The sequence below is a fragment of the Choloepus didactylus genome, chromosome X (genome assembly GCF_015220235.1).
Source record: "Choloepus didactylus isolate mChoDid1 chromosome X, mChoDid1.pri, whole genome shotgun sequence".
Taxonomy (NCBI): domain Eukaryota; kingdom Metazoa; phylum Chordata; class Mammalia; order Pilosa; family Megalonychidae; genus Choloepus; species Choloepus didactylus.
This window is the reverse complement of record NC_051334.1, coordinates 131,329,869-131,354,659: the sequence shown is the minus strand read 5'-3', so window position 1 is coordinate 131,354,659 and position 24,791 is coordinate 131,329,869. Positions and strand designations below refer to the sequence as shown.

At 38.1% G+C, this 24,791-nt stretch overlaps 2 protein-coding genes across 2 annotated transcripts in view; one reads left to right on the top strand and one right to left on the bottom strand.

The window, feature by feature from the left end:
* Positions 1-24,791, top strand: part of TRPC5 (transient receptor potential cation channel subfamily C member 5) — a 252,581-nt gene that overhangs the window by 69,781 nt on the left and 158,009 nt on the right. The window lies entirely within an intron of this gene.
* Positions 9,039-9,368, bottom strand: TRPC5OS (TRPC5 opposite strand). Its single transcript, XM_037822035.1, has one exon. The coding sequence runs from the start codon at positions 9,366-9,368 to the stop codon at positions 9,039-9,041; it is 330 nt and encodes a 109-aa protein (XP_037677963.1).

Sequence of the window (24,791 nt, the reverse complement as noted above, 5' to 3'; positions counted from 1 at the left end):
TATCAGAGAAGCTTTGGCCTGCCAGAGTTCAGAGCAACAGAGCAAGAGTTAGATTTTTCTAACACTTAGACCTCTAACAGTCAAACGGTTAGACTGGCCTCACAAATAGGTAGACCCATTCATACAAGGCACATGCAGCCTCTGCATTTTTTAATGGCTAGATAAGTTGGAGAAAATACTGATAGTCTGATTCTTTGGTAGGAATGCATTAGTTCTTCAATCAACAAATGCATATTGAGCACTATGCTAGGTGCTTGGGATGTACAAAACAGATACTGACCCTGCCTTCATGGAACTCACAAGCTAGTGGTAGACATTAAGTAAATGATCACATTAATGGATATGTAATTACAAACTAAGATAAGTGCTCTGAAGGAACAGTGTTTTATTAGAACACATAAAAAAGGATCCTATCCTATAACCTGGGACCATGGATGGCAGTGATCAGGGAAGTCTCGCTGTTGGAATAATGGTAATTTCTGACACAACTGAGTCCCTGGCAGCCCCTCAGCAAGAAGGCTGAGCACAATACTCAGCATACAGTAGGCACTCAATAAATTTTAGCTGCTATTTTAATTCATTTCCATTGTCATACACAGGGGGCCCAAAGTATATGGTCTGATTCTGTGTATTAAAATCACAAGTCTTTTTAGAATATGAATTGCTTTCAGGTGATAAAACGTTAATGGAAACAGAAGTGTTCAAAAATAGATATTATGGAATATGACCAAAGTTTTTATTCCTTATCTCAATGGATAGGAGATGAACTTCATAATTTTAGATCCCCACCCCCCTGAGAATTGACCAAGCACTTATTTTCAAAAATGTCACTGCAGTATTTCAATTTTGTATTTTTTGATCATCTCCCAACTACTATTATATCACTTGTCCCCTTCCGTTCATATAATCATTTAACAGTTTGTGATTGCTCCATTTGCAAACCATTGTGTGACTGCTTCATTCTCAGGGGATCTGCTTGAGCATGACCATGGAATCACCCTTGGGTTCTCATTAACTGCCCTTCAATCTTCATTAACCTTCTCATCATTTTTTTCCTCCAGTTTTAGCCCTTTTACTTTCCTGAAACTTTGTTCTCTTTGTCCCTTATTTTATAATTTTTCATATTGCTATTACAGAATATCTCTATGCTACTATATACTTATGCAACATATTTCTCAGTTATCACTATACAAACCTGAATGTGCTAAGGGGTTTATATTTCCTTTTGGTCTCTGAATCAAGCACTGTTTCCAGTGTCCGTTTGCTGTGTACATTAAAGTGGAAGGAATCATTTTTTAAAGATGCACAAGTTTTAGGATGGGTCCACTTTTCTTTCAATGGTGAGGCCATATAGAGTTTCACATTTTGAAGGACATTATTTTTAATCCATAACACTGGCAAAATAGCACTTTTTAACTATTCAAATTTAACTATGCAAATTCAGCAGTAGTACAAAAGCAATACAAAAAGCACCATATTCATGCAAAGATCAATGATTCTAGGCTTGGTGCTATTTCACTAATCATTGTAAATCAAATCAGTGAGTTCTGGTATTTAATAGACTAAACAGTTTTACTAAGAGCATATCAAAACTCCAACTCCAGATTTGCAGCAGGGATAGTGAGTGACTCTCAACTTCAATGTCAATAATGTCATGAAAGGTAATATATTTGCATAAAGCCACATAAACCTAAATATGGCCTGAAGTTTAGTCCCATAGCCAGAAACTTCAGAATTATTATTAGATGTATATATTTTGCTCCAAATTTCCCAAGATAAATTATCTTAGCAATGGCCATAGATCAATTTTAGTTTAATTGGTTTCTCTTCAAACTAGAGGACAGATATATCCCAAGGTTTGCACTACAAAGGCATAGCCTCAGAAATGTAAAACATGATTTATATATCATCAAAGTCTACAAATCCCTTCTGAATTGTGACTTCATTTGCACTAAAGAACTGTAATCCTTCCTAATCTGTGAATTCCAGTTTTAAAAAATATGTGGTTCCACTGAGTCTCAAATGATATCGTCTCTAATTGTTCTCAAATTCAGTCCACATGTCTAGTTTAAGACTGACCTCCTGAACAAATCAGCAAGTCCTTGTTCGGAGGCAGTTTTATTGTTGTTGTTTTTCTTGTTGTTGCTGTTGTTATTTCAGGTTTAGTGTGTTTGGAGAGTTTAGCACATCAGTAAGAAACAATCTTGTGAGCTACTGAGGTTCCAGCAGTTAAGGTGTCTCCAAGCACTTCATTCTCAAAGCCCTTGAAGTGAGGAAGCAGACTAAGTCAGTTCAATAAATCTCCATCATCTAGCCCTTAAATAAGTAAAACAAGCACATTGCTTAAGGCCACAAGCATAAAAATGGTCACAATCTTGATCATTTATTCTATCTTATTATGCAATACATTTGATCACCAATTTTCATAGTACAAATTCTTCTCATGTAGGATGACATGAAACTGGGCAAACCCAGTTTCTGTGAACAAAAATCAATGAATGAAACCTAAATATTTCCTCCCATTATATCTATGGTAAGTGAACTTAGCTTTTCCATGTTAGATAAAATTACTCAAATTCCTTGGGGGCATATAGTTTATGTATGCCAACTTCTCAAGAACAAGATATATTAATGTCTTATGTAGGTCACACTCCAGGGTCTGATGGGACCCATTCAGTCTGAGGTTCGCATGTTGGGAGCCCCTAAACAAATGGGAGACATTTTCAAAATGCCAGTTTTTCCAGATGACCTTCAGGCTCTGAAGAAGGTTGGTAGGATAATGGACAAGAATTATCTTCCAGGACCAGAATTATTCAAAGGAGAAACAACTTCTAGATGGGACAACTGTGCTCAAAGAAAAAAATTGTCTTCTCTTCTACACTTGATTCCATATTTGATTACAGTGAGACCATGAAGTTCTATCCTCAAGTTTTGTAAACACCCACTGGTTACCAACAAGCAGCAATCCATGCCTGGAACTTGAGTTCTCTTATTTGGACAAATATGGGATGGGGGGGGGTGTACAGGTGAGATGCAGGGAGCACATGGCATCTTGGGAGACAAGAGTAAGATTAACCATAGCTGCATCTGAACATGTATAGAGAAGTAGTGGAAGACGAAGCCAGAAAGGTAAGATCAGATTTTAGAGGGCCTGAAGACTAAAATAAGAACTTTAGATATAGTGACTAACTCATCCCAATTTTCCTGGGACTTTCCTGGTTTTAAAACCTAAAGTCCTCTGTCCCTGGAACCTTCTTAGTCCCAGGAAAACCGGGACAGTTGGTCACTCAAACTTTAGACTTTATCCAGATGGCCAAGGGGAAACTACTGAAGGAAAATTATGTCATTTAAACAGTGCTATAGAAGGATTAATTTAGTAGCTATGGGTAGGGTGCTCTAGAAGGGAGAAAAAGGCATAAGATAAGGATAAAAGGTGTGTAGCTCCTTAGCTAACCTAACAAACTCTTCCACCATAAGGCATCAGTGGCCAAAAATGACTTAATGCTACCACTTCACAGTAAATTTGCCTTTTAATAGATGCCAAAAAAGTAAATGGTAGGGATTTCACAGATTGAAACAATTAGGAAGCGATTTGGAGTTGGTGATTTGGGCATTGCTCAAACTCTGCCATGCCCTGACATAAATACCTAGGCTCTCCAGGATTACCAGTATCTTGCTCAAGGGAACCAGTGCAGCCACCTGCAAGGACAGGCTCTGGAAGACTCACCTACCACCCAAGGGAGACAGACTGGCTTCTTTTCTGAAATACAGAGTTCAGTGTTCCAATCCTGTAAGGCACTGGCACTTCCCTTCTTCCAGGGATTTAAAAGTACTATGACTACTGGTACATAGTAAGGGTTTCTGAGTACTGACTGTGCCATTAAATGCTAATTGTCAAAAGAGGGTTTTCTATAACCAAACCATTTTAAAATCTTGTTTCCAATCTAAGACTTTGTGAATCAAGCCTAATTAACATCCAAATGCAAAACTTGAGAAAACGCAAGACTAATATAATAGGAGCCCTCTCAGGAATCAACAGGTAAACTGCTTCCTCAGTGCCCACACTTAGGAATAGGAAAGGCATATGTGTTCACTTCTCCACTCTCTAGTGCCATCCCTGCTGACAACCTGTTCAATGTTTTAAAGCATGCTGTGATTCCAACTGGACAGAAATGAAGAAATACACAGTACAAATGGAAACTTTCTCAACAGGCAGAGGTATTGTGGGGAAGGAGAATCAGAGGCTCCTGCACCAGGGGAAAGTACCCAAAATAAACCCATCCACCCCTAAAGTTTCAGAGACAACTTATCTCTTAAACCTACAGCTTTTTAAAGCTGTATTCTACAAAAAGCAGACCATACTTTTCTCTGCAAGATGAACTGCAACACAGCTGATTTTCCAAAGTGGGAACTTACGTAGTGACCAACATTAAAAATTTAGAAGATGGTTTCAAAAAAGGTCAATGTTTCCCCAAATTTAAGTAAGAATAAAACTATAAGAAATTATCAATACTGTCATAATTCATTATAATCTAGATGCATGTATATTTATGTGTTTTCAACAGATTTCATTAATGACATCTTTGGTTAATGGAATCTGAAACACTTAAGTTGTGTTTCATAACTGTGGATCCCTAACCCACTTTCCATGCATAATTGTGTTAAACTTAAAAACAAAATAGCTCTTGAGACACTTTCAGCATTTTTATAGTGTCTTTAAGATGAAATTGTGACAAGGGATAAAGAGCTCAGTAGATTTCCATATCTTGCTAAAATGTAGCTCCACTCTTCAGAAGTATAATGGTGATCACCTTCAAGAATACTTTATTACCCTGAGGAAATGTGACATTCAAGTTAGATGGGTAGTTGTATCTGTCAATTCAAATAACTTCAAGAACTAGTGGTTATTTTTTTTTTCTTAGAGGTTTTCTGTTGGTTAGTTGGTTGGTTGATTTGTTTGTGAGCTTTCTAAGGGTTATATAGGTAGAAGAAAAAAATTTAATGTGGCCTGGAGGGAGTAGGGTCCTTGAAAAAACAAGTGTGCCCAAGAGGAATTGCTAAATACCTGGAATCTGTTAAGATAAGGCTATCAATATAAAAACATAATAGCCAGCCTTGATGTAAAAAATAATTGTGAAAATACAGTTGGATCATAGTGACTTAATAATGTTGAGAGTTACATAAGCCCCTCCAAAACAAAAGCTTAGCCTTGAATATAATTCATTATTTCATTATTTCCTGAAGGCTTTTTCATTGTTGTTTTTTTCCTCATTATTATTCCTACTATACCCAGCTAGACTCTCCAAAGAATTTATTTTGCTGAAAAAATAAGCTCAGAAGAATGAAACTAAAGCTGATTCCAATCTGTAACCTTAACATGGAGTAGAATAAGGAAGGTCTAATTTCTTATAGAATAGGTGTAAAACTGTTGGATAATCTTGACATGTCAAGTAGACTTTCAGGTATTGTCCTGTATACTTCTTGCAAATATTCCTGAAAAGTCCTAATTTAACATGTTCTTTCCCATTGTCAGATATATCAAACCAAGCTTTGAAAACTTCATTAATTCATTTGTTCCTATTACCATTGAAACGAAGCAGAAAAAATTATTATAACCCACCTTCTACAAATGAGGAAGGACTAGGACAGAGATTTGTTCAGGATTATTAGTCAAAGTCAGGAGTAGAACTTTAGAACCCCTAGTACAATATTCTCTCTGAATATATGATGCTACCTTCCACCGAGTGGGGTTCTTTTATGCCAGTTTGGTAACTTGCAAATTCACGACCAGGTAATTTAAGACGACCACGAGTTAGTTGATTTGTGAATGAAAGTTTATTAGTTAAAATCTCTTAAAACAAACAACAGTAAAATGGTTTGGCCCAGTAGTTGATAAGGACTATAATGAATTATGATCTAAGAACCAGTAGTAATCATTACACATAAAGATGGAGGTATGTAGTCACCACTGCCCACACACTTTAGCCAAAGCACACAGGGATGAACACATGTACTATCTAATCTGCCATCCACCAGCCTATTTACTTTGTTTTCACATCTTTAAGCTTTGTCTCAAAATGGTGAGCCTGTCTCTCTCTCTACAATTCCATGCCATTACAAGAATTGGTATTGGCATTGGTTTCAAGAAGATCCAGAAAGGGGCTAGTTTGGATAGAGGATCAGCCACTTTTTGCGTTCTCCTGGAAGAGAGATGCAGGATTCCAGTCAGAAGTTATCTGATCAGGGGACTGCCAAGTTGGTTAATACACCTCCCTCTAATCAGGCTTTTTGGGTACATGGCTTGTGTCAACTGCCAACCAGCTATTTCTATCAATATCAACATCTTACAGATAGATGGAACATAGAATGATACAGCAAATGTGACAAAATGTTAAAATTGATGGATCTGGATATCTGGGAGGTGGGGGTATGTTAGAGTTCTCTGTATGGGTTTTATATTATTTTTGCAACTTTTCAAAATAAAAAGTTTAAGAAAAAATATCAACATCTTGGTTCATAAATCTGCATAATTCCATACCATGGCTTTTCACCATAAGTGGCTGCATAATTGTTGGCAGCTTATTACTTTTCTTCTATCTCCTGAAATTCCTTCCCTACTAGCTCTTGCTCCTAATTCTCTTATTTCCTAAACTAATTTATCATCTTAAACTTATTAAATCTATTTCTAAATCAGTTCCATATATCAAGCATACTTAATACAACAATCCACACCTTGAAGCAGAGTTGCATCTTAACAACTTTTAAAAATGTAATCCCACAATCAAAGCAAACAGTGCAATCTAGTCTGAGATGCCTTTACAGTCCAATCTTTCCAGGTGACCCAACTAACCAAGAGGCAAACCAGCTCCATATATTATGAGGCTGTAGCATCTTCCTGCTTTCACACCTAAGAACCATGTTGTACATTAGTTGTTTTACAGTCTAGCTCATCTTTATCTTGTTTCAAGATCTGCAGTAGTCTTGCACATTTCTCATGATGTATTTTGATGATCTGATTGAGTTAGTATGGTTGCTGCATTCCCTCCTAGGGGTTTTAAAAAACTCACACTAATCCACATAGAACTGTTATAAAACCCATATTCCAGAGTTCTACTTGAAATAATAGTTGCTTTTCAGTATCTATCATGTTTAAGGAATACCTGGTCATGAGATATAATTTGAGATATCTAGAGCCTCCTATATATACTAGGAATATAAGGTTCCATTTGTCCAGTTGTTGCAGTAGTAAAGTCCCTCAATCTGCTATCTGATATAGCTTGAAATCATCCAAAGTAGTTGCACCACAATATAATTTTTATTTCTATTATTTGTGTCTTTGTTTGCCCCTCTAAGTCTTCTAGACTCTCATCTATTCTATCAATCTTTCCATTTGGCAGTATATTGTAGAACTTTCCCATGTTAATATCTTTGAGTGATTCCATAATTCTTCTAATTTTAATAAGGATCTGCAGTACTTTTTCTTGATTCAGCAATCTCTTTCCACAAAGTTGTTAGATCAACTTATCCTGAAATTCAGTGACCAAACTGATTTATGTTTCTCCTGCTATTGCTCATCCAACTAAGATCAAGTTATACTGTCTACAATTGTCCCCATTTATCTTTCATGGTAGCTAACTATCTGTACCTGCAGACCTCACTTGGTGTTAGAGCAGCATTTGCCATGTTGGTCAACACTGATGTCATCTGTAATAAGTATCATTTTAATCCTTTTGACTATAAAGTGCTTTAGGATAATTGGTCTAGTCTGGTTTCCACCACTGTGAATTGCCTTCTATATGTAATTTCTTCACATTTTACATATACAACATTGGCTGATGGTACACTTTTATGTCTTTACCTTGTTGCTGCCCATGTCATGAGATGCAAAGGCCATTTTCCAGGAAAGAGGGTCATAATGTCCATGGGCTTGTCTGAAGGGTAGCTATTTTTCCAAATGGAAGTGAGGATACTGTATGGCATGGAATTAGTATGATCAGTAAATATCCCACACGTTTATTTGGTCCCTCTCTGTTTTGATGTGGGCATCATTAGAATAATTGTGGCTAAATAGCAGTCCACCTTTTGTTTAAATTCATTATTTCTCCTATCTCTCAATAGTAAGTATTTCTAAGTCAAGGTTGTATCAGGTCCACTGTAATAAGCCTATTACCTATTCTTATTAAATTCACTTGTACCCAAGATGTACTTTATCCACTTCCACTTGTGGATTGTTGTCTCTAGGCTTATGCCATAAGAGAATTTCCACTGGTGAATAGTCCTTGGAGGGTTTTGTCTAGCCCTTCTAACTAATACCGCTAATTCTCTATTGTTATTTGGTATAATTTTCCATTTCCATTTGGAGAACGATATTGCAGAGTAGTTGTGATGTGGATCAGCCTTTGTTGCAACAGATCTGCATTGGCACTTCTTGCCCAAGCTTTTTCAAAGGGTTCTCTCTGGCAACAGTTATCTGAGAACCTTTCTCCAGTTTTATTATCAGGTAGATGTCACCCTTTCAGAATTATTTCCTTTAATCTAATACAGCATCTTTTGTTTAATTCATTGTTTCTTACAGACCCAGCAAAGAGTCATATATGTCCCTATATTGTCCTGTTAATGTGAACATATTCACTGTAATACCATCCTGGGGAATATTCCTCTTTTAATTTACATTCATTGTAGGACAGTGAAGTTAGGTCCCATGATGTGATAGAGTTTATCAGTGCTTCACTCCATTGTTAGGTGAGGATTTTCTTTTCCTCATTGTTGTTTGCTCCTGTCATCAGGCATCCAAGTAGGATAACAAATACAAGTAAAAGAACCATATTGCTAAAGTAAGAGCTTTTTGAATAAACACAAAATAGAAAAGGGATCAGTCTCTGCCAGAAGCAAATCAAATCCTACTTGTTCTATAAGGTATTGATAATGAAAAAGTGTAGAACTAGAAGAAAACTCATGTTGCTACATCCAGAAAAACCAGAACACATTTGAAACAGAGAAATTATCAGTCTCACATGCTGTTGGGGGCAAATTGGGTCTTATGCGCTTCTTATGTCATCGTTTATACCAGAAAGTACCACTTCATATAAGTCATCTATGTCTAGCATAGCATGATCCATATCAAGGATTAGGTCTTCATTTTCTCTTGATGTCAGTACTGATTCTAAGTCTGAGAGTTCAGCAAGTTCTGGAAGTGAAGCTTCATCAGGAGGAGATGCATCTGTTTCTCTCTGTTCTCTACCATTTTGTTCTACACTAGAAACTTGTTCTTGGGAAATCAGCTGTAAAAGCTCTTCGGCTATTCTTATTAACTGGGCTACACAATCAACAAGCCCACCAACTAGTATGGGCATCGACACTGACTCCATGCCTCAATGCTCTTCTCAGTAGAGAAAATGAAAGCTGTATCAAATTGGCTCTTGGTGACAATGACTCCTGTAGGGTTGTCAATGGTTTTGTGGTTGGCTTAGATGAGAAATGAGGCTGTTGATATGATTATTATGATGATCAAGTACAGAAGGAAGCCAGTGGTCCTATAGCACTTTTTGATGATATTGGTAAACTTCTCACAAAGTTTTACATATGGTACTCTTGTTTGCATTAGTAGTGAACTGATATTATAATGGCCATCAGACAGATTTTCACAGCCAAGAGAAAACAGCAAATCAGATCTAATAATAGAAAAGAGAAATATAAAGATTAGTATCTTTGAGCCTTTATCAATCTTATACATTCTGGTTATAGGATACGCCTATCAATACTTACCCATAAGGTTGAAGTGGTTTCCCTAGCTATTCCTTTTTTGATGGCTCCATATTCTCTTTCCTTTGAACTTCTCATGGTCTTTATCTCTTATTAGGGTATTAAAGAGCAAGTGAACACAGGTAGTTTGTCTATCTTTCTTGAACATTTCTATTGAGGAAGATACATTCATTTAAAGTCTTTTGATTAACCTCCTGTCTTTATTAGCACCTCTGCATCACTGCCATTTTTATCTGGTGCTGCTAAATTCTTTCTGTGCTTTTAGTAATCCATTCATTAAAGATTCCAGTTGCCCCTTCAGCCTGAGGAGAGTATGGTAAATGAAAGTCCCACAATATATTTTGCTAGACTTTGGACTTTAGCTATAAAAATTCATTCCTTATTCATTTCCTATTATTGTCAGCCTTCCGTATCTATTGGCTAGTTCCTCTAACTTTGCCTAAAGACAAGGTTGTGCTATTTTCATCTGCATGCATGGTGTGCTATGAAAATCCTCTTCCTGAATAAGTAATACACTTCTATAAGGCAATATTCTTTCACAAAATCTAGGGATTGTTCCAATATCATCTACCTGCCATATTTGTCTGGTTTATTTCCCTGCCAAATGAGCTTGTTGAGGATGCAAGAAGTTTTTAGTAATTTCACATATCTCATATTGAATATTCAGTTGTTTTATCTGTTTGATTCATAGATAGTTTTTTTTCACTCTCTCATCTGCTTACCAAGTGCATTCATGTCCATACCATATGTCCTGAGGTTTCATATGCCCATTCTGCAACCTTAAATTGAACTAACAAGGAGGATGAGTTGGGATTCCTCAAGAATGCGGAGTAGATATTAGTTTGGGGGGTTGGATTGTCTCCTCTCTCATTCCAGATAGACTATTCTGTTTTTCCCTTCTGATAACTGGTACATGTCCTACATGAGTTGATAAATTCCACTCATTGATTTCTCTGCATATCTCCCTCCACCAGATCGGTTTTCCTACAATAGTCCGGGCTGTTATTTTCCATTTATTAGAGCCTATATCTCCAGTTCATGGGTTATCAATGTACCTTTGGCCAATAGCTTTCTTGGGCATATTTACACAGTAAATTTCTAGCTACCAGCTCTGCAAATTGGGCTGGTTTTCTTTCTCTAGCCTCACCTCAGTAGTCTTTCCATAGTGAAGTGCCTTAGGAAAAAGCCATCCATCTCACTCCTTCAGGATACTGCTCAGTCTATTACTGCCCAAATTCCAGCAGTTGTGACCAGAGTGGAGCCCAGCAAGCCACAATCTTCACCTCCAGCTGACCATACCCCTTGGATCTTTACTGGAGTACAGCAAGTCATCAGCCAAATGGTCTGTGATTTTCACATGGGGCTTGTTGATCTCCACAGGCCCTGGTTTGATCCACTCAGTCATATACTATCTCCACTGAGCATAGATCCTATCAGAACCATCATATTTTTTTAATCCAAAATCCTACCAGTAGACATGGGGTTTGCCCCAATGATAAGGTTCACAACCATGATGACCAGAAAGCATGATTTTGGTTGGAAGCAACTTTCCATGTGAAATCTGGGAGAATAGGTACTAGAAGCTTAGCAGTTTGCTTTATTAACTCAAAGGATCTCTGTTTTTCGATTACAGAAAAAGCAATCTGGGAGAAACAAATATGGAAAGAAATCAATGAAAGGAATTTAGCATTAATGTAGAACATGCTTTGGGTCATCAGAAGAGAAAGACAGAATAAAGGTGTGTGCTAAAGATTGCTAAAGAGAACAGTCAAATTTATCAAAGGAAGTAATGCAACTTTCTATGGTACCCATAGCCCAAGGGCACAAAGAGTGACAGGAACACACTCACACAAAACCTACTTCTAGCTTCCCTTTTGCTGAGTTTTCGTTCTGTTTTGTTTTCCTTAGCTCCTCTATCTCCCTCTAGGACTCTTTTATTCTCCCTCTTGGTCAATATGCCCCATTTATTCACATGTGTTTCATTCTGTCTCACTCTCTGTATTTCCATTTTCCCCTAATTCCTTCCCATCAACCTTTCTTCCATCCCTCTCCCTCAACTGGGTAAAATTTAGAAATGAATCATATGACATTCATCAAATTGATATTGTATTTACTTAGTTTTTCATTGCATTATCCAAAAGTAAAAAAGCAGAAAAGTGGAGTATGTCATATTTTACACTCTATAAATACAAATATAGTTACTTGTTATGCAGCTCTTGATTTATGCTTTCTGTCACCTCTGGTCACCTTTTTGATCACTTCTGATAGTAAAAAAAGTTTCCTGACCTAGCCTTAACCCTGTTGACCTTTATGTTCCACAATTCCCATCTTCAAAGCATCTTGGAATCTAGGAAATGGCGGTGGAGGGAGGGTGTTGAGAAATAGCTAAGTACTGCAAAACCAAGAAAGAGTAAGATTATATAATTAGTTTGTTCCAATTATGGTAATTCCTGGAACAAACAACCCCTGACACCTTAGTTTGCCTAAAAGAGTATTTTAGATACCTTGCACTAGGCCCAACTCACCTTTACAGTCTTTTTACTAGCTGCTTCCTCTGCCTGGGATGACGTACCCCCAGAAAAAAAAAATGGCTTCTTAGCATTCTGGTCTCAGCTTAAGAATTATTGCCTCAGATTTCTGATCCTTCAACCTGAAAAACCCCATTTATTCCTTTTCTTATTATGCACACACTGCATTGTTGCATTATGACATATATAACTACCTCATATTTTCTTGTTTATTTATGTAATCATTGTCTGTCTTCTACCCCACCCCCACATACACACAGATTAAAACATAAGTGCCATGAGAGCAGGAAACTTGTCTGTTTTGTTCTCTGCTGTATCCTCAGGGCACAGAAAAGTGTCTGCCATATAGTACCATTAAATAAGTGCTGTTGAATTAAGGAAGGAAGGGGAGGACAGTGTCAGAGAAGGTATAAAGAAGGGACAACTTTTAGCTCACTCATTCAGTAACTATTATCAAGCTTCTACCATGTATGAGGACAGCAGGGGATATAAAGATGAACTAACTCATCAAAACCCACAGTCAATAAAATGAACAGGGAATGCACAGACTTAGAGAAAATATTCACAAAACATATATCTAACAAAGAACTTGCAACCAGAATATATAAAGAATCTCTACAATTCATTAATAAAAAGACAAACAACCTAGTAAAATTTGGGCAAAATATTTGAACAGACATTTTACAAAGGAATAAAAATGAATAGCTAGTGAACACATGAAAACATAGTCAACATCATTAGTCATCAGGGAAATGCAAATTAACATCACGAGCAACCACAATGAAATACTCACCAGACTAGCTAAAATTAAAGACTGACAACACCAGTGATGGAAAAGATGTAGAATGACCAGAACTCTAATGCACTGTTGGTGGGGGTGCAAAATGGTACAACCACTTCAGGAAACATCTGGCAGTTTCTTATAAAACTAAGTATACAACCTATCTATGACCCTACATTTCCACTTTTGGATATTTACCCAAGAGAACTAAAAGCACATATTCAGAAAAAGACTTTTACAAGAATGGTTATAGCACCTTTATTATGGCCAAAAAAGTGGAAAAAAGCCCAGGTGTCCATCCACAGGAGAATGTAAACAAACTGTGGTATATTCATATAATGTGATACTTCTCAGCAATAAAAAGAAAGGAACTACTGATAGAGTCAACAACAAGGATGCATATCAAAAACATTATACTTAATGAAAGAAGCCAGGCACAAAAGAATACATATGTATGATTCCAGTCATATAAAACTGTAGAAAATGTAAGCTAATCTATGGTAGATAAAACCAGAACAGTAGTTGCATCTAGGGGAGTGGGAACTGATTTGGAAGAGACATAAGAGAACTTTCTGGGGTGATGATAACGATCATGTTTTAGATAGGGTTTGGGGTTATGCAGGTGTATGCATTTGCCAAAATTCACTGAATGTAATTCTAAAGTTTGTGCATTTCACTGTATGTAAATTTACCTCCCCCCTGCCCAAAATGATTTTCTGGACTTCCGCTTTCAAATGCAATGTAGTAGGTCCGTACAAGAATCTCCCACCACAGCTACAAAGCAACAAAAACAAACAAACAAACAAAAAAGGATAAATCGAAGAGTTTAAACATATCCACAAGCTGTGGAACAAGAAGCCAAGATGAACTAAAATTTCAGATAGCCCTTCTTAAGTGAGCTGACAATTACAGAGTTTTCTCTTCTCCACTGCATTTGCTAATTCTGGGCACAGGTTGAGGATTAGGCCTGGGCCCTGGCAGAGGGACTCGACTGAGAGAAAGGAGGAATTGGCAGAAGTTTTGGCAGTTGCACGTGGTTAGCATAATGGGTTGGAAATCGAGGAGCCTGGAATGCGGGATTAGTCTTTCTTACCTGATATTAGCAGCGTTCTAGGCTGGCATCTGGGCGGGAAAGGCAAGGTGAAATTCTCATAGTCTTGCGGTACTTCTGAGAGATTCTAACTTGCGGGGTGGGCAGAGGGTGTCTGCCGCAAACACGTTACCGGTCTCCTCCTGAAAACGTTACTTCGATTTTGAAGTTGGGGGTGGGGGGAGGCTAATGAGCTAGTAAGCTTGAAGCCACCACCCAAAGGGTACTTTGGATGAAGTAATTCTAAAACTATATCTAAAACTATGTAAAGGGCTTAGTATATTCAAAACATTTTGAGGAACAAAGTCGGAGAGCATACACTATCTGATATCAAGGCTAGCCATACAGAGGCAGTATTTTAGGAGAATGTGGCACTGCCCAAGGACAGACAGATAAATCAGTGAAATCGTGACCTTTACCTCACACCAGACACACACACAAACAAAAACAAAATTGAAATGGATCATAGCCCTAAATATGAAAGGTAAAACAATAAAGTTTCTAGATGGGTAGAATCTTTGGGTAGGCAAAGATTTCTTTAAAAGGACACAAAAAGCATTAACTGTGATAGAAAAGATTGATAAACTAGACCCCATTAAAATTAAGAACACTGTTTATCAAAAGATACCATAAGAGGGTGAAAAGACCAACCACAGATAGGGAGAAAATATTCACAATACATATATCCAACAAAGGACTTTTATCCAGTATATACATTTATTTTTAAACTCCTACAAATAAATAAGAAAAAGACACAACAATCCAGTTTTTTAAATGGTAAAGAATTGAACCAGCACTTCACCAAAGAGAATGCCCAAATGCCTGCAAGCCATGAGTATTAAATAGTATTGCTTATCAGGGAAATGCAAATTAAAACTACAGTGAGATACACAATACTTCCACCAGAATGGCTACAATTTAAAAAGTTTGACAATACCAAATGCTGGGACGGATGTGGAGCAAGTTGAACTCTCATACATTGCTGGTGAAAGTATTAACTGATACAACTACTTTTGAAAACTGTTCGGCCATATCTACTAAAGCAAAACATACATCTATCTCTATTCCTAATTATCTACCTGGAAGAAAAGAGTGCAAATGTCCACCAAAACAAATGTATAAGAATGTTGAAAGAAACCAGATGCATAAAATTACATATCAGATCATTGCATTTATAGGAAACTCAAGAGCAGGCAAAACGAATCTAAGGAATAGAAGTGAGCAGAGTGGTTACCTCTGGGTGAGGTGTTACTGACTGGAAAAAGATATGAGGAAGCCCTCTGGGATACTGGAAATGTTTTATATCTTGATATGTTTACATATGTTATTTAAAAAAATAAAAGCATTGAGCTGTACCCTTAAAATAATTTGTGCATTTCACTGAATGTTTTTTTATTAATTACTTTTTTTATTAATTTTGGGTCTCCTTCCTATAAAACTAGTGGGGACAGCAAGATAGTATCTAGCCCAGATTCAGTACTAGGAGCCAGTTATCATAGCCAATGAAAATGGAATGAGGTATGAACATGCAGAGAAGGGTCCTGGTGCAGGTAGTGCCAACCTGATTAACCCCTTGGCCTGTGTGGCTCTCTACTTCATAGCTGTACTAGGTAGGCAAGAGGCCCTTACTGCTAGACAGGTTTTAAAATTTATACAAGATGAGATAACGCCCATATTCTAAAAAGCTCAGGGAGACAGCTGGGGCAGAGGCCATGCTACCCATCTGATAACTAGGATCTCTAACCCCATTAAATTTTTATTAATCTCTTTCTCCTATGACATTTTTGTCAGGACAAATAATCAAAAGCCTCTATTTTCTTTTAGCTGATAGTTCCACCTTACAATTTTGTGATGCTCATAACAGGCAAACTGGAAATAAGTATTTAACAGTAAGATGGAAAAGGAACAAAGGAATCCAAATCCCCTGGGACTATGTTTCCAGTGGATAAGCTTCTCCGCATCAGGCAACGTAAATTACTTCATATCCAAGGGGAACAGAGGCATTTATGTGGGAGAGATTAAATTGTGCCTTTAGTAAGTATAGGTGCCAGTTTTCTATTTACAAGCAGGAAATTTTTTCATAATGCTCCCTTGTCTAGCACTTTAGTACATTTTGGATACATGTATTCAATATAGATTTTTAATAAAAACCTCAAGACATACATAAATTCGTATTGCCCTCCCTACCCCTGAGGAAAACATCAACAGGACCTTGTCCCAAAAGGGCAAATTTTATAATTTTGACATAGAAGGAGGTCTATGGGGGCAACACTGTACAAAGCAACAGGATTTACCCTTTAAACTTTTTTAGAAACCTACAAACCTTTGCCTTAAAAAAAACTGTGCAATAAGGCATTTTCCTGTTATAGGAGCTGACATTTAAAATCCCCATGAACCATCTTTAATTTATCATGAAAGAAAGAATTGTGCAGCTGAGGAGCTAAACATGGCACCTTCTTGAAAATATATGACAAATTCAAAACAGAAACTGAAAAAAAGGGAAGTAGGAAATGTCCATATGGTCAATTTAAACCTAATTCTACTGATTTTCTTTCTTCTTCCTCCTCCAAATTTGCTTGCTGTTGCAGAGAGAACTACAAACTCTTGAAATACCCTTCATGAAAGCAACTTAGTCACTGGAGAAAAACAACCACTTTTGAAAATATACCTCCTGGTTATTTATTTTCCTAGCTAGGCAAGTAGTTTCCTCAAGATACTGTTCCAACATGACGACAGCCACCCCATGTTGATTTGTTGGGACCTTCCCTGCACAGGCTTGTCCCTGGAGCTTGGCTGCTGCAGGAAGCCCACAGTCCTCCCAAAAGCCTGAAAATATCTGTAATGCTTCTAGAAAGATTTTTGGTTTTCAAATATTACCAGTGCAGAGGACAGGGTCTAAAATAAGGGAAATTAAAACAACTTTGAGGTATCAGGAAAAGAGGTTCTATTCCTAAGAGTTCCCTCAGTTTTCTGAGAGGGAGAAAAAAGAAAGTTGCTTTTGTTTGTTTGTTTGTTTTGTTTACCTTCGGGGAGAGAGTAAAATTATGTGAATGTTTATAAGGTTGGGGTCTGGTGTAAAACAGACCTAGATTTGAATTCCAACTTTACCACTTACTAAATGGAAGGTTGCTAAACTATTCCTTGCCTCAGTTTCCTCATCTGCAAAATGAAAATAACAGTTGTGAAAATTACATGAGTTAATATATGCAACAAGTTTAGAATGGTGCCTGTATATAGTAAGTTCCTGATAAATGCTGACTGATATTTATCCTGGAGAAATTCCTGGATCCAGGAAACTGGGGGGAGGAGGGGGGGGGCATCCTGGGAACTGACTAGAGGCCCCTGGAAGGCAGGAAGGGAGGCAGCTGTAGCATTACAAAAACTGGAAGGAAATACCAGAGATCCACTTCATCGCCTAGTTATAATCAACATTTCATAATGAACTCGGATAACTATGTGAGGGGGCAGGGCTGTCTTGTGGCTCTAGCTCACACTTGACTCTTTCAGGAGACCTGAGATCAATCAGAGACTGTAGGGACAAGCTGGAATCCTGGGGAGTAGTGAGTCCCAACTTAAGTCTCTCGTCTTTGAAGCACTTCCTCACTCTGGTTCTGAGCTCTGGCAGGGATGTAGCCACATGTACATCATTTCTGGCATCACAGAAGCTGCCTGTGTTGCAGGCTGCTCATTGTCTAGGCTTCCAATACATTGCCAACTGCCTTAAGAAGGCATCATTGCAATGATTCTTTCACAGCATTAAACAGTTATTCCTTGGAAGCACCCACTTGGAAAGTACTTGGCAAGGTCATCAAGGGAAGACAGCAAAGGCCATTCTCCTGTATCTAGCATGACTTCGCCTGAACCAGTCCAAATTTTCAGATCTTACTTGTGAATCATTTAGGTGAAAAAGAGAGCATCATGTAAGTATCTTTTGTGTGCCTTTTATCCCTTACTCTCCTAGCCCATATTTAGTCCCAATCTTCAGGAATGCCTCTCAGAAATTTGACAAGAGTGAGAATAAGCATCGCCATGGCCTTCTCTCTGTTTCTAAGGAAAATGCCAGCTTGCCAATGTAGCCTAGATTAGTTTATTTTATCACCTGGCAAGAAGATCAGTATAGTTCTTCCCTCTGCCTGCAAATAGGTCTACTGCTTATCCACCAAAGGGAGAGTCCTTTTGTTTTTAAAGATCTCAAAATAAGATTCCATAATCTTCCTTGGTAGCTCTTTCCAATGTTTTATATTTTCCTCCTTCTGCTAATTATATGCTCATGCATGTTCACATCCCTTAACTTATTTAATCCTTAGAACAATCTGTGTCAAGGATTATCCCTGTTCTACAACTCAGGAAGCAGGGGCCCAAAGAGGCTAAGTGACTTGCCGAGATTATACAGCAAGTTAGTAGCAGAGCAAGTGTAAGAATCTGATTCTTCAGACTCTTGGTCTTCTGTGCAGTCTGTTACACTGTGGTCTGCCCTAATGATGCTCTGGGGACCCCCAAATCACTAGCAGAATCAGAACCAGTGCTAAAATATCAACAAAAAACCAATAAAGTCGTGGTGGCTGGCTTACCAAGTGGCTCAAAAGCCATAACCTCCCTTGAGGACAACCATTTCTTAACCCTCATCTCTATATACCATTGTCCCCAGAGTGCTCCTTCATTTAGAATGCTAGGAAAGATTCCCAAAACCTAAATGAACATTACAATCATCTTAAGACCATATGCTAACCCATGAAAATAAAAAATAAGACGAGAGTAACTCATCTCTTTTCCAACTTCTCCTTTTTTTATTGAGGTGAAGTTCACAGAATAGAAAATTAACCATTTGAAAATGAACAATTCAGTGGCATTTAGTACATTCACAATGTTGTGCAACCACCATATCTATCTAGTTCCAAAACATTTCCATCACCCCAAAATAAAACCCCATCTCCAGTTTTGATCTCTGAGATAGATATACACAGAATAAATTGGAGGAAATGAGGCAGAAAAAATAACTTTCTTAATATCCTAGCAAGAAAAGACGCTTTCCTCTTGGGCATGAATGTGTTGTTTCCTTTCCCTGTGATGATTTCATACCTCTACCTCCCAAGGATCATAAAGGGGTAAGAGGTTAGCATTTAAACCCATTGCCCATATGTTTGGCACTGAGAAAAGCACACCAGGCCATCACCCTGTCCTCTGGCAAGAGCCATACCAAACCAGCATGCTAAATCACTCAGCTCCTTTAAACCCTTTGCTTAAATCTCACCTTCTCGGTGAGGACTACCCTATTTAAAATTGATCCCGCCTTCCCAACCTGGCTCTCCTGATGGATAGCTTAATCTGCTCTATTTTTTCATCTTTCCTTAGAATGAACCACCGTCTACATATCCTATATAGTTTACCTATTTTTATTATGGATTATGATTATCATTTATTTTCTGCCTCCCATCTCTAGAAGGTAAGCTCCATAAAGGCAAGGAACTATGTTTTGTTTAAGTGCAAGAAAAGTGCCTAAAACATAGTAGGCATTCAATAAATATTTGTTGAATGAATAATAGAACTAATAATTCTTTAACTTCATTGTGTTTTATACTTTTTCTAGAGCTTTCACATCATATCTCATTTTATGGGAGTTTAATTATTCCCATTTTACATTTGAGAAAACTGAAGTGTAGAAAGGCAAAATTTTCCTACCCAAAGACACATAGGTGGAATGTGGTAGAAACAGGAACGCAGTTCAGAGCTCTCTTCCCATAGCCTCCAACCTAACATTCCATAGCCCCCAGTCCTTGAAGAAAGAACTTCCAGATTCTTTGTTAGAGATAGAGATATGCTCTGCATATGCCATTAGCCTGATGCCTCAAAACTGAATATGTTTCACCAGCTCACAGGAATACAAACGTATGAAGTCATCTGAAGATGTGAGTTTATGTGGGGATTCGCCATGTGAATGTCAGAAAAAATTATGCCATTCCCAAATGGCACTCTGTCCAAGAAAGAAAGCAACATTTAAATATCCCAGCTGCTTGGTGGAATAAATCATTTGTTTCTTCCTAACAAGCTCTGCCTCTCTCTTATATTACACATTATACCAAATAGTTCTCCAACTCAACATAAAAGTACAAAGGGAAATTACAGCACAAGAAGGCATCTGCTACCTAATGTGCATTCCAGTGGCCTCTTGCATTGTGACACCATCTAAACCACTAACTGCTCGTGTTGAAAGCTCTCCCACACTGTCACTGCACACTGGAAGAGCAGAGACTGTTTCTTCAAATGCACCACCTTTGGTACAGGGCAGCACAGGGGAAAGAGGATACTTCATGCTTGGCATACTGCTACCATTGGCATCCAAACCAGAAGCTGCTGCATTCTGCAGGGGTAGTAGCTATTTTGTCCTCATGATAACATTGTAGAAGACAAAGATATATTTATGTGCAGAATTTTTAACAGACACACCTGTCACTCCTAGTAAGCTCATAAGAGGCAACAGAAATGGCAGAGCCAGGAAAAAACAAGTCAAGCCCTCATTGCCCTCTGGCAGCTGAACCCACAGGACCAGAGAGGGAGGTCTTGTTCTATTTCCCTGGTTCTTAGAACATCACTATACCAGGGGTGTATCTAGTAACTCCCCAGAATAACCAAGAAGATCAAGTTTGAATTCAGTGCCCTTGTCAAAACTCTCCTCTCCTAGAGCACAGTAAACCAAGTGATTGAGATTTGACTCTAACATCAAGTCAGCTCTGATGCCAGGCTCAACAAATCGCCCCTAATGAAACAGCAAGCATCAGTTTAATAAATAAACCATCAAGCTGAAAACAGAAGTGTCAATGCAAGCACAATTTACTAATTGCTTGACTGACTTCAGATAATTCATAGACCCAAACATCAACAAAACATGAAGACATGTACCAAAATATTTAACACTGAGGAAGTAGGTAGGATGTAGGGAAGAGACGTTATTTGTAAGGGGAAGAATATGGGATTTGGAGACAGAGAGATGGGTTCAGGTCTAAAAGTTTTCTTAACTTGGGCAGGTCACTTAGGCTTGCTGTGACTCACTTTCCTGATTTGAAAGTGAGGATGATAATAATACCTTGAACAAGAATTACTTTTGTGATTAGGCAGTTTTTAATTATAAAGAGATGCACTTTTCCTTTTGTTTTTTAAAAAATAAAAGCATGGCTTCTGAATTCAAACACAGATTTAAACTCTACCTCTGACACTGACTACACAGCATTGAGGAAATCACTTATTCCCTCTAAACCTGAGTTTATCTGGATATTGAGAATAAAGATGACACCTATCTCAAATGGATGCTATAATAATCAAGAAATAAGGTTGACAAGTATGCTTTCCAAACCATAAACTATAAGGCCTTTATTAGGATGACCAACCAATCTGGTTTTCTGGGTACTAAGGGGTTTTCCAGGACCAAGGACTTTCAGCACTAAATATGGAAAGTCCTGGGAAAAGCAGGATGAGTTGATCACCCTGGTGTTGACTAGACCGTAACTAGGCCAAAGCCCTGGCTAGGTCCTAACTAAGATGTCTGGCTAGGCCTTAACTAGACTTTGCCTTAAATAGGCTCTGACTAGGCATTAACTAGGTTTAGGCAGTAAATAGGTTTAGATCTTAACTGGCTCACTGGGTCTAAGCTAGGCTTAGGCCCTGACTAAGCATTAACTGGGCTGATGAAACCTTTATTCAGTTTGGCACTGGCTAGGCCCTAAGTAGGCTAACTAAGCTTTAACTGAGCTGACTAGGCTAAACTAGTCTCAGGCCCCTGTTATACCTTAACTGAACTCTGAATAGGCGTTCACTAGACTTAGGCTCTGGCTAGGTCTTAACTAGACTTTGACTAAAACTTAACTGGGCTTAGTCCCTACCTAGGCCTTAACTGGGCTCTAAATCTTAACTGGGCTGACTAGGACTTAACTAGTTTCAGGTCCTTGCTGTATCTTTTTTTTTTTTTATTTTATTTTGAAATAAATTCAAAGTTATAGGAACAGTCACAAAAACAATACTAGCCCCATACACAGAATTCCATCACACCCTGACCCCCCCTCCCCCGGTAGCTCAATCCACCAACTTTAACATGCTGTCACATCACTATTTCTTTCCTTCCCTCCCTATCATCCATCATCTATTCCTCTGTCTTCTGAACATATGAGAGTTAGCTGCACACATCCTTGAACATACACTATAATTCATGTATACACTTCCCATGAACAAGAACATTCTTTTATGCAATCCCATTAAGCACAGCTAAGAAGTACAATAGATTCAACGATGATACAAAGCTTACATTCTATATTTCCTTTTCCTTATGTCTCAACTGTGTCCCTTTGAGCCACCTGTCCTCTATCCTCCAGTCCCATCCAAGTTCATCCTTAGCATTCAATTGTCATCTAGTTAGACTGTCTTTTTTTTTTTTTCTCAGTTGTGGAAACATACATACAGCCTAAATCTTCCCATTCCACCCCCTCCCTAGCCTTTCATTAGCGGGATTAATCATGTTTAGAATAATGTAATGCTCTTTCCCACCATCCATTACTAGAGATTTCCCTTCACCTCAAACAGCAACCCTACACTCATTTCTTAACTCCCCATTGCCCCTTCCCCCATTTCTCTTAACCCAAACTCTACTTTTCATCTCTATGGTTATATTCTCTGATAATTTCTTTGTGTTTACTGTGGGGCTTAAAATTAACCTCTTAAATCCATATCAATCTTGTTTTTCTTTGATACCACCTTCACTTCAATAGGACACATAAACTATGTTCCTATACTCCTTCATTCCCCCACCTTTATATAGTTGTCTAAAATTACATATTTTACATTGAGTTCAAAACCACTGATTTGTCCTTAGAGTTTGTGTATTTTATATCATGTAGGAAGTAAATAGTGGAATTACAGTTCAAAAATTATTGACTTCTATTTGTATTCCATTGTGGTCAGAGAATGTGCTTTGAGTATATTCAATTTTTTTTTTTAATTTCTTGAGGCTTGTTTTATGTCCCAGCTTATGGTCCCTTCTGGAGAAAGATCTGTGATCACTAGAGAAAAATGAGTGTCCTGGTGATTTGGGATGTAAGGTACTACATATGTCTGTTAAAATTCTCTATATCTCTTTCTCCTTTTCCTGTCTCTCTGCCAGCAGGGCTCCCCTCAGAATCTGAAGTAGGGCAGGTCTTTCATCGGCAAAGTCTCTCAGCATTTGTTTGTCTGTGAAAAATTTAAGCTCTCCCTCAAATTTGAAGGAGAGTTTTGCTGGCTAAAGTATTCTTGGTTGGAAATTTTTCTCTCTCAGAATTTTAAATATGTCATGCCACTGCCTTCTCGCCTCCATGGTGGCCGCTGAGTAGTCACTACTTAGTCTTATGTTGTTTCCTTTGTATGTGGTGAATTGCTTTTCTCCTACTGCTTTCAGAATTTGCTCCTTCTCTTCAGTATTTGACAGTCTGATCAGAATATGTCTTGGAGTTGGTTTATTTGTATTTATTCTATTTGGAGTTTGCTGGGCATTTATGCTTTGTGTATTTATATTGTGTAGAAGGTTTGGGAACATTTCCCCAACAATTTCTTTGAATACTCTTTCTAGACCTTTACCCTTCTCTTCCCCTTCTGGTACACCACTGAGTCTTAAATTTGGATGCTTTATTTTATCTATCATATCCCTGAGATCCATTTCAATTTTTTTTATTTTTTTCCCCATTCTTTCTTTTGTTCTTTCATTTTCTGTTCTGTGGGCTTCTACGACACTGAGATGTTGTTCAGCTTCCTCTAGTCTTGTATTGTGAATATCCAGAGTCTTTTTAATTTGGCCAGCAGTTTCTTTTATTTCCATAAGATCTTCTATTTTTTTATTTACTCTTGCAATGTCCTCTTTATGCTCTTCAAGGGTCTTCTTTATGTCACTTATGTCCTGGGCCATGGTCTTCTTGATGTCCTTTAAATCCTTTGCCATGTTTTCGTTCCTCGATTGTAGTTCTTTGATTAATTTTGCGAGGTACAATGTATCTTCCGATATTTTGATTTCTGTGTTTGGAGTTGGATTCTCCATATCTTCTGGTTTTATCATATGCATTAAGATTTTCTGTTGTTTTTGGCCTCTTGGCATTTGTTTTGCTTGATAGGGTTCTTTCAAGTTGTAAAGAAAAAGGGATATCGATCTAATTTTTCAGGAACACAGTTTGGTGATGTACATTTTCTCTAACCAGCAGATGGCGTCTGTGAGTCACCTATGTCCTTCAAGTCAGTTCTCAACCTTTTTTCTGCTTTGTGTGGGGAAATGATTCCTGTGGGTTCAGTTGGAGAACTCAGTTTGGGTGCGTTGCTGGAGCCATCCGCCCTGAACATGGGGCGTGTGTACGGGTGGCCAGGGAGGAAGGGCAGTTTTGATGTTCAAATCCTCCAGGATCCCAGAGATTCAAGGCCACCACAAGAGTCTAAGCCTTCATTTCAGTTCAGCCCCAGACCCTCTCTCTCGCTGATCCACAAACCACCGGACTTGGCGTAGCGTCCCTGGGTTCTCCGAGTGGATCCCCCCTCCCATCTGCGCTCCTCCAGGAGCTCAGCCGAGGGAATGCCGTGCTACATCACCAGTGCGTGCCATCCCTCAAGGGAAGCCCCGGGCAAAAAT

Bases quoted from the DNA above. Each gene is read 5' to 3' on its own strand.
- TRPC5OS (XM_037822035.1), bottom strand. From the start codon at position 9,368: ATGGAGTCAGTGTCGATGCCCATACTAGTTGGTGGGCTTGTTGATTGT.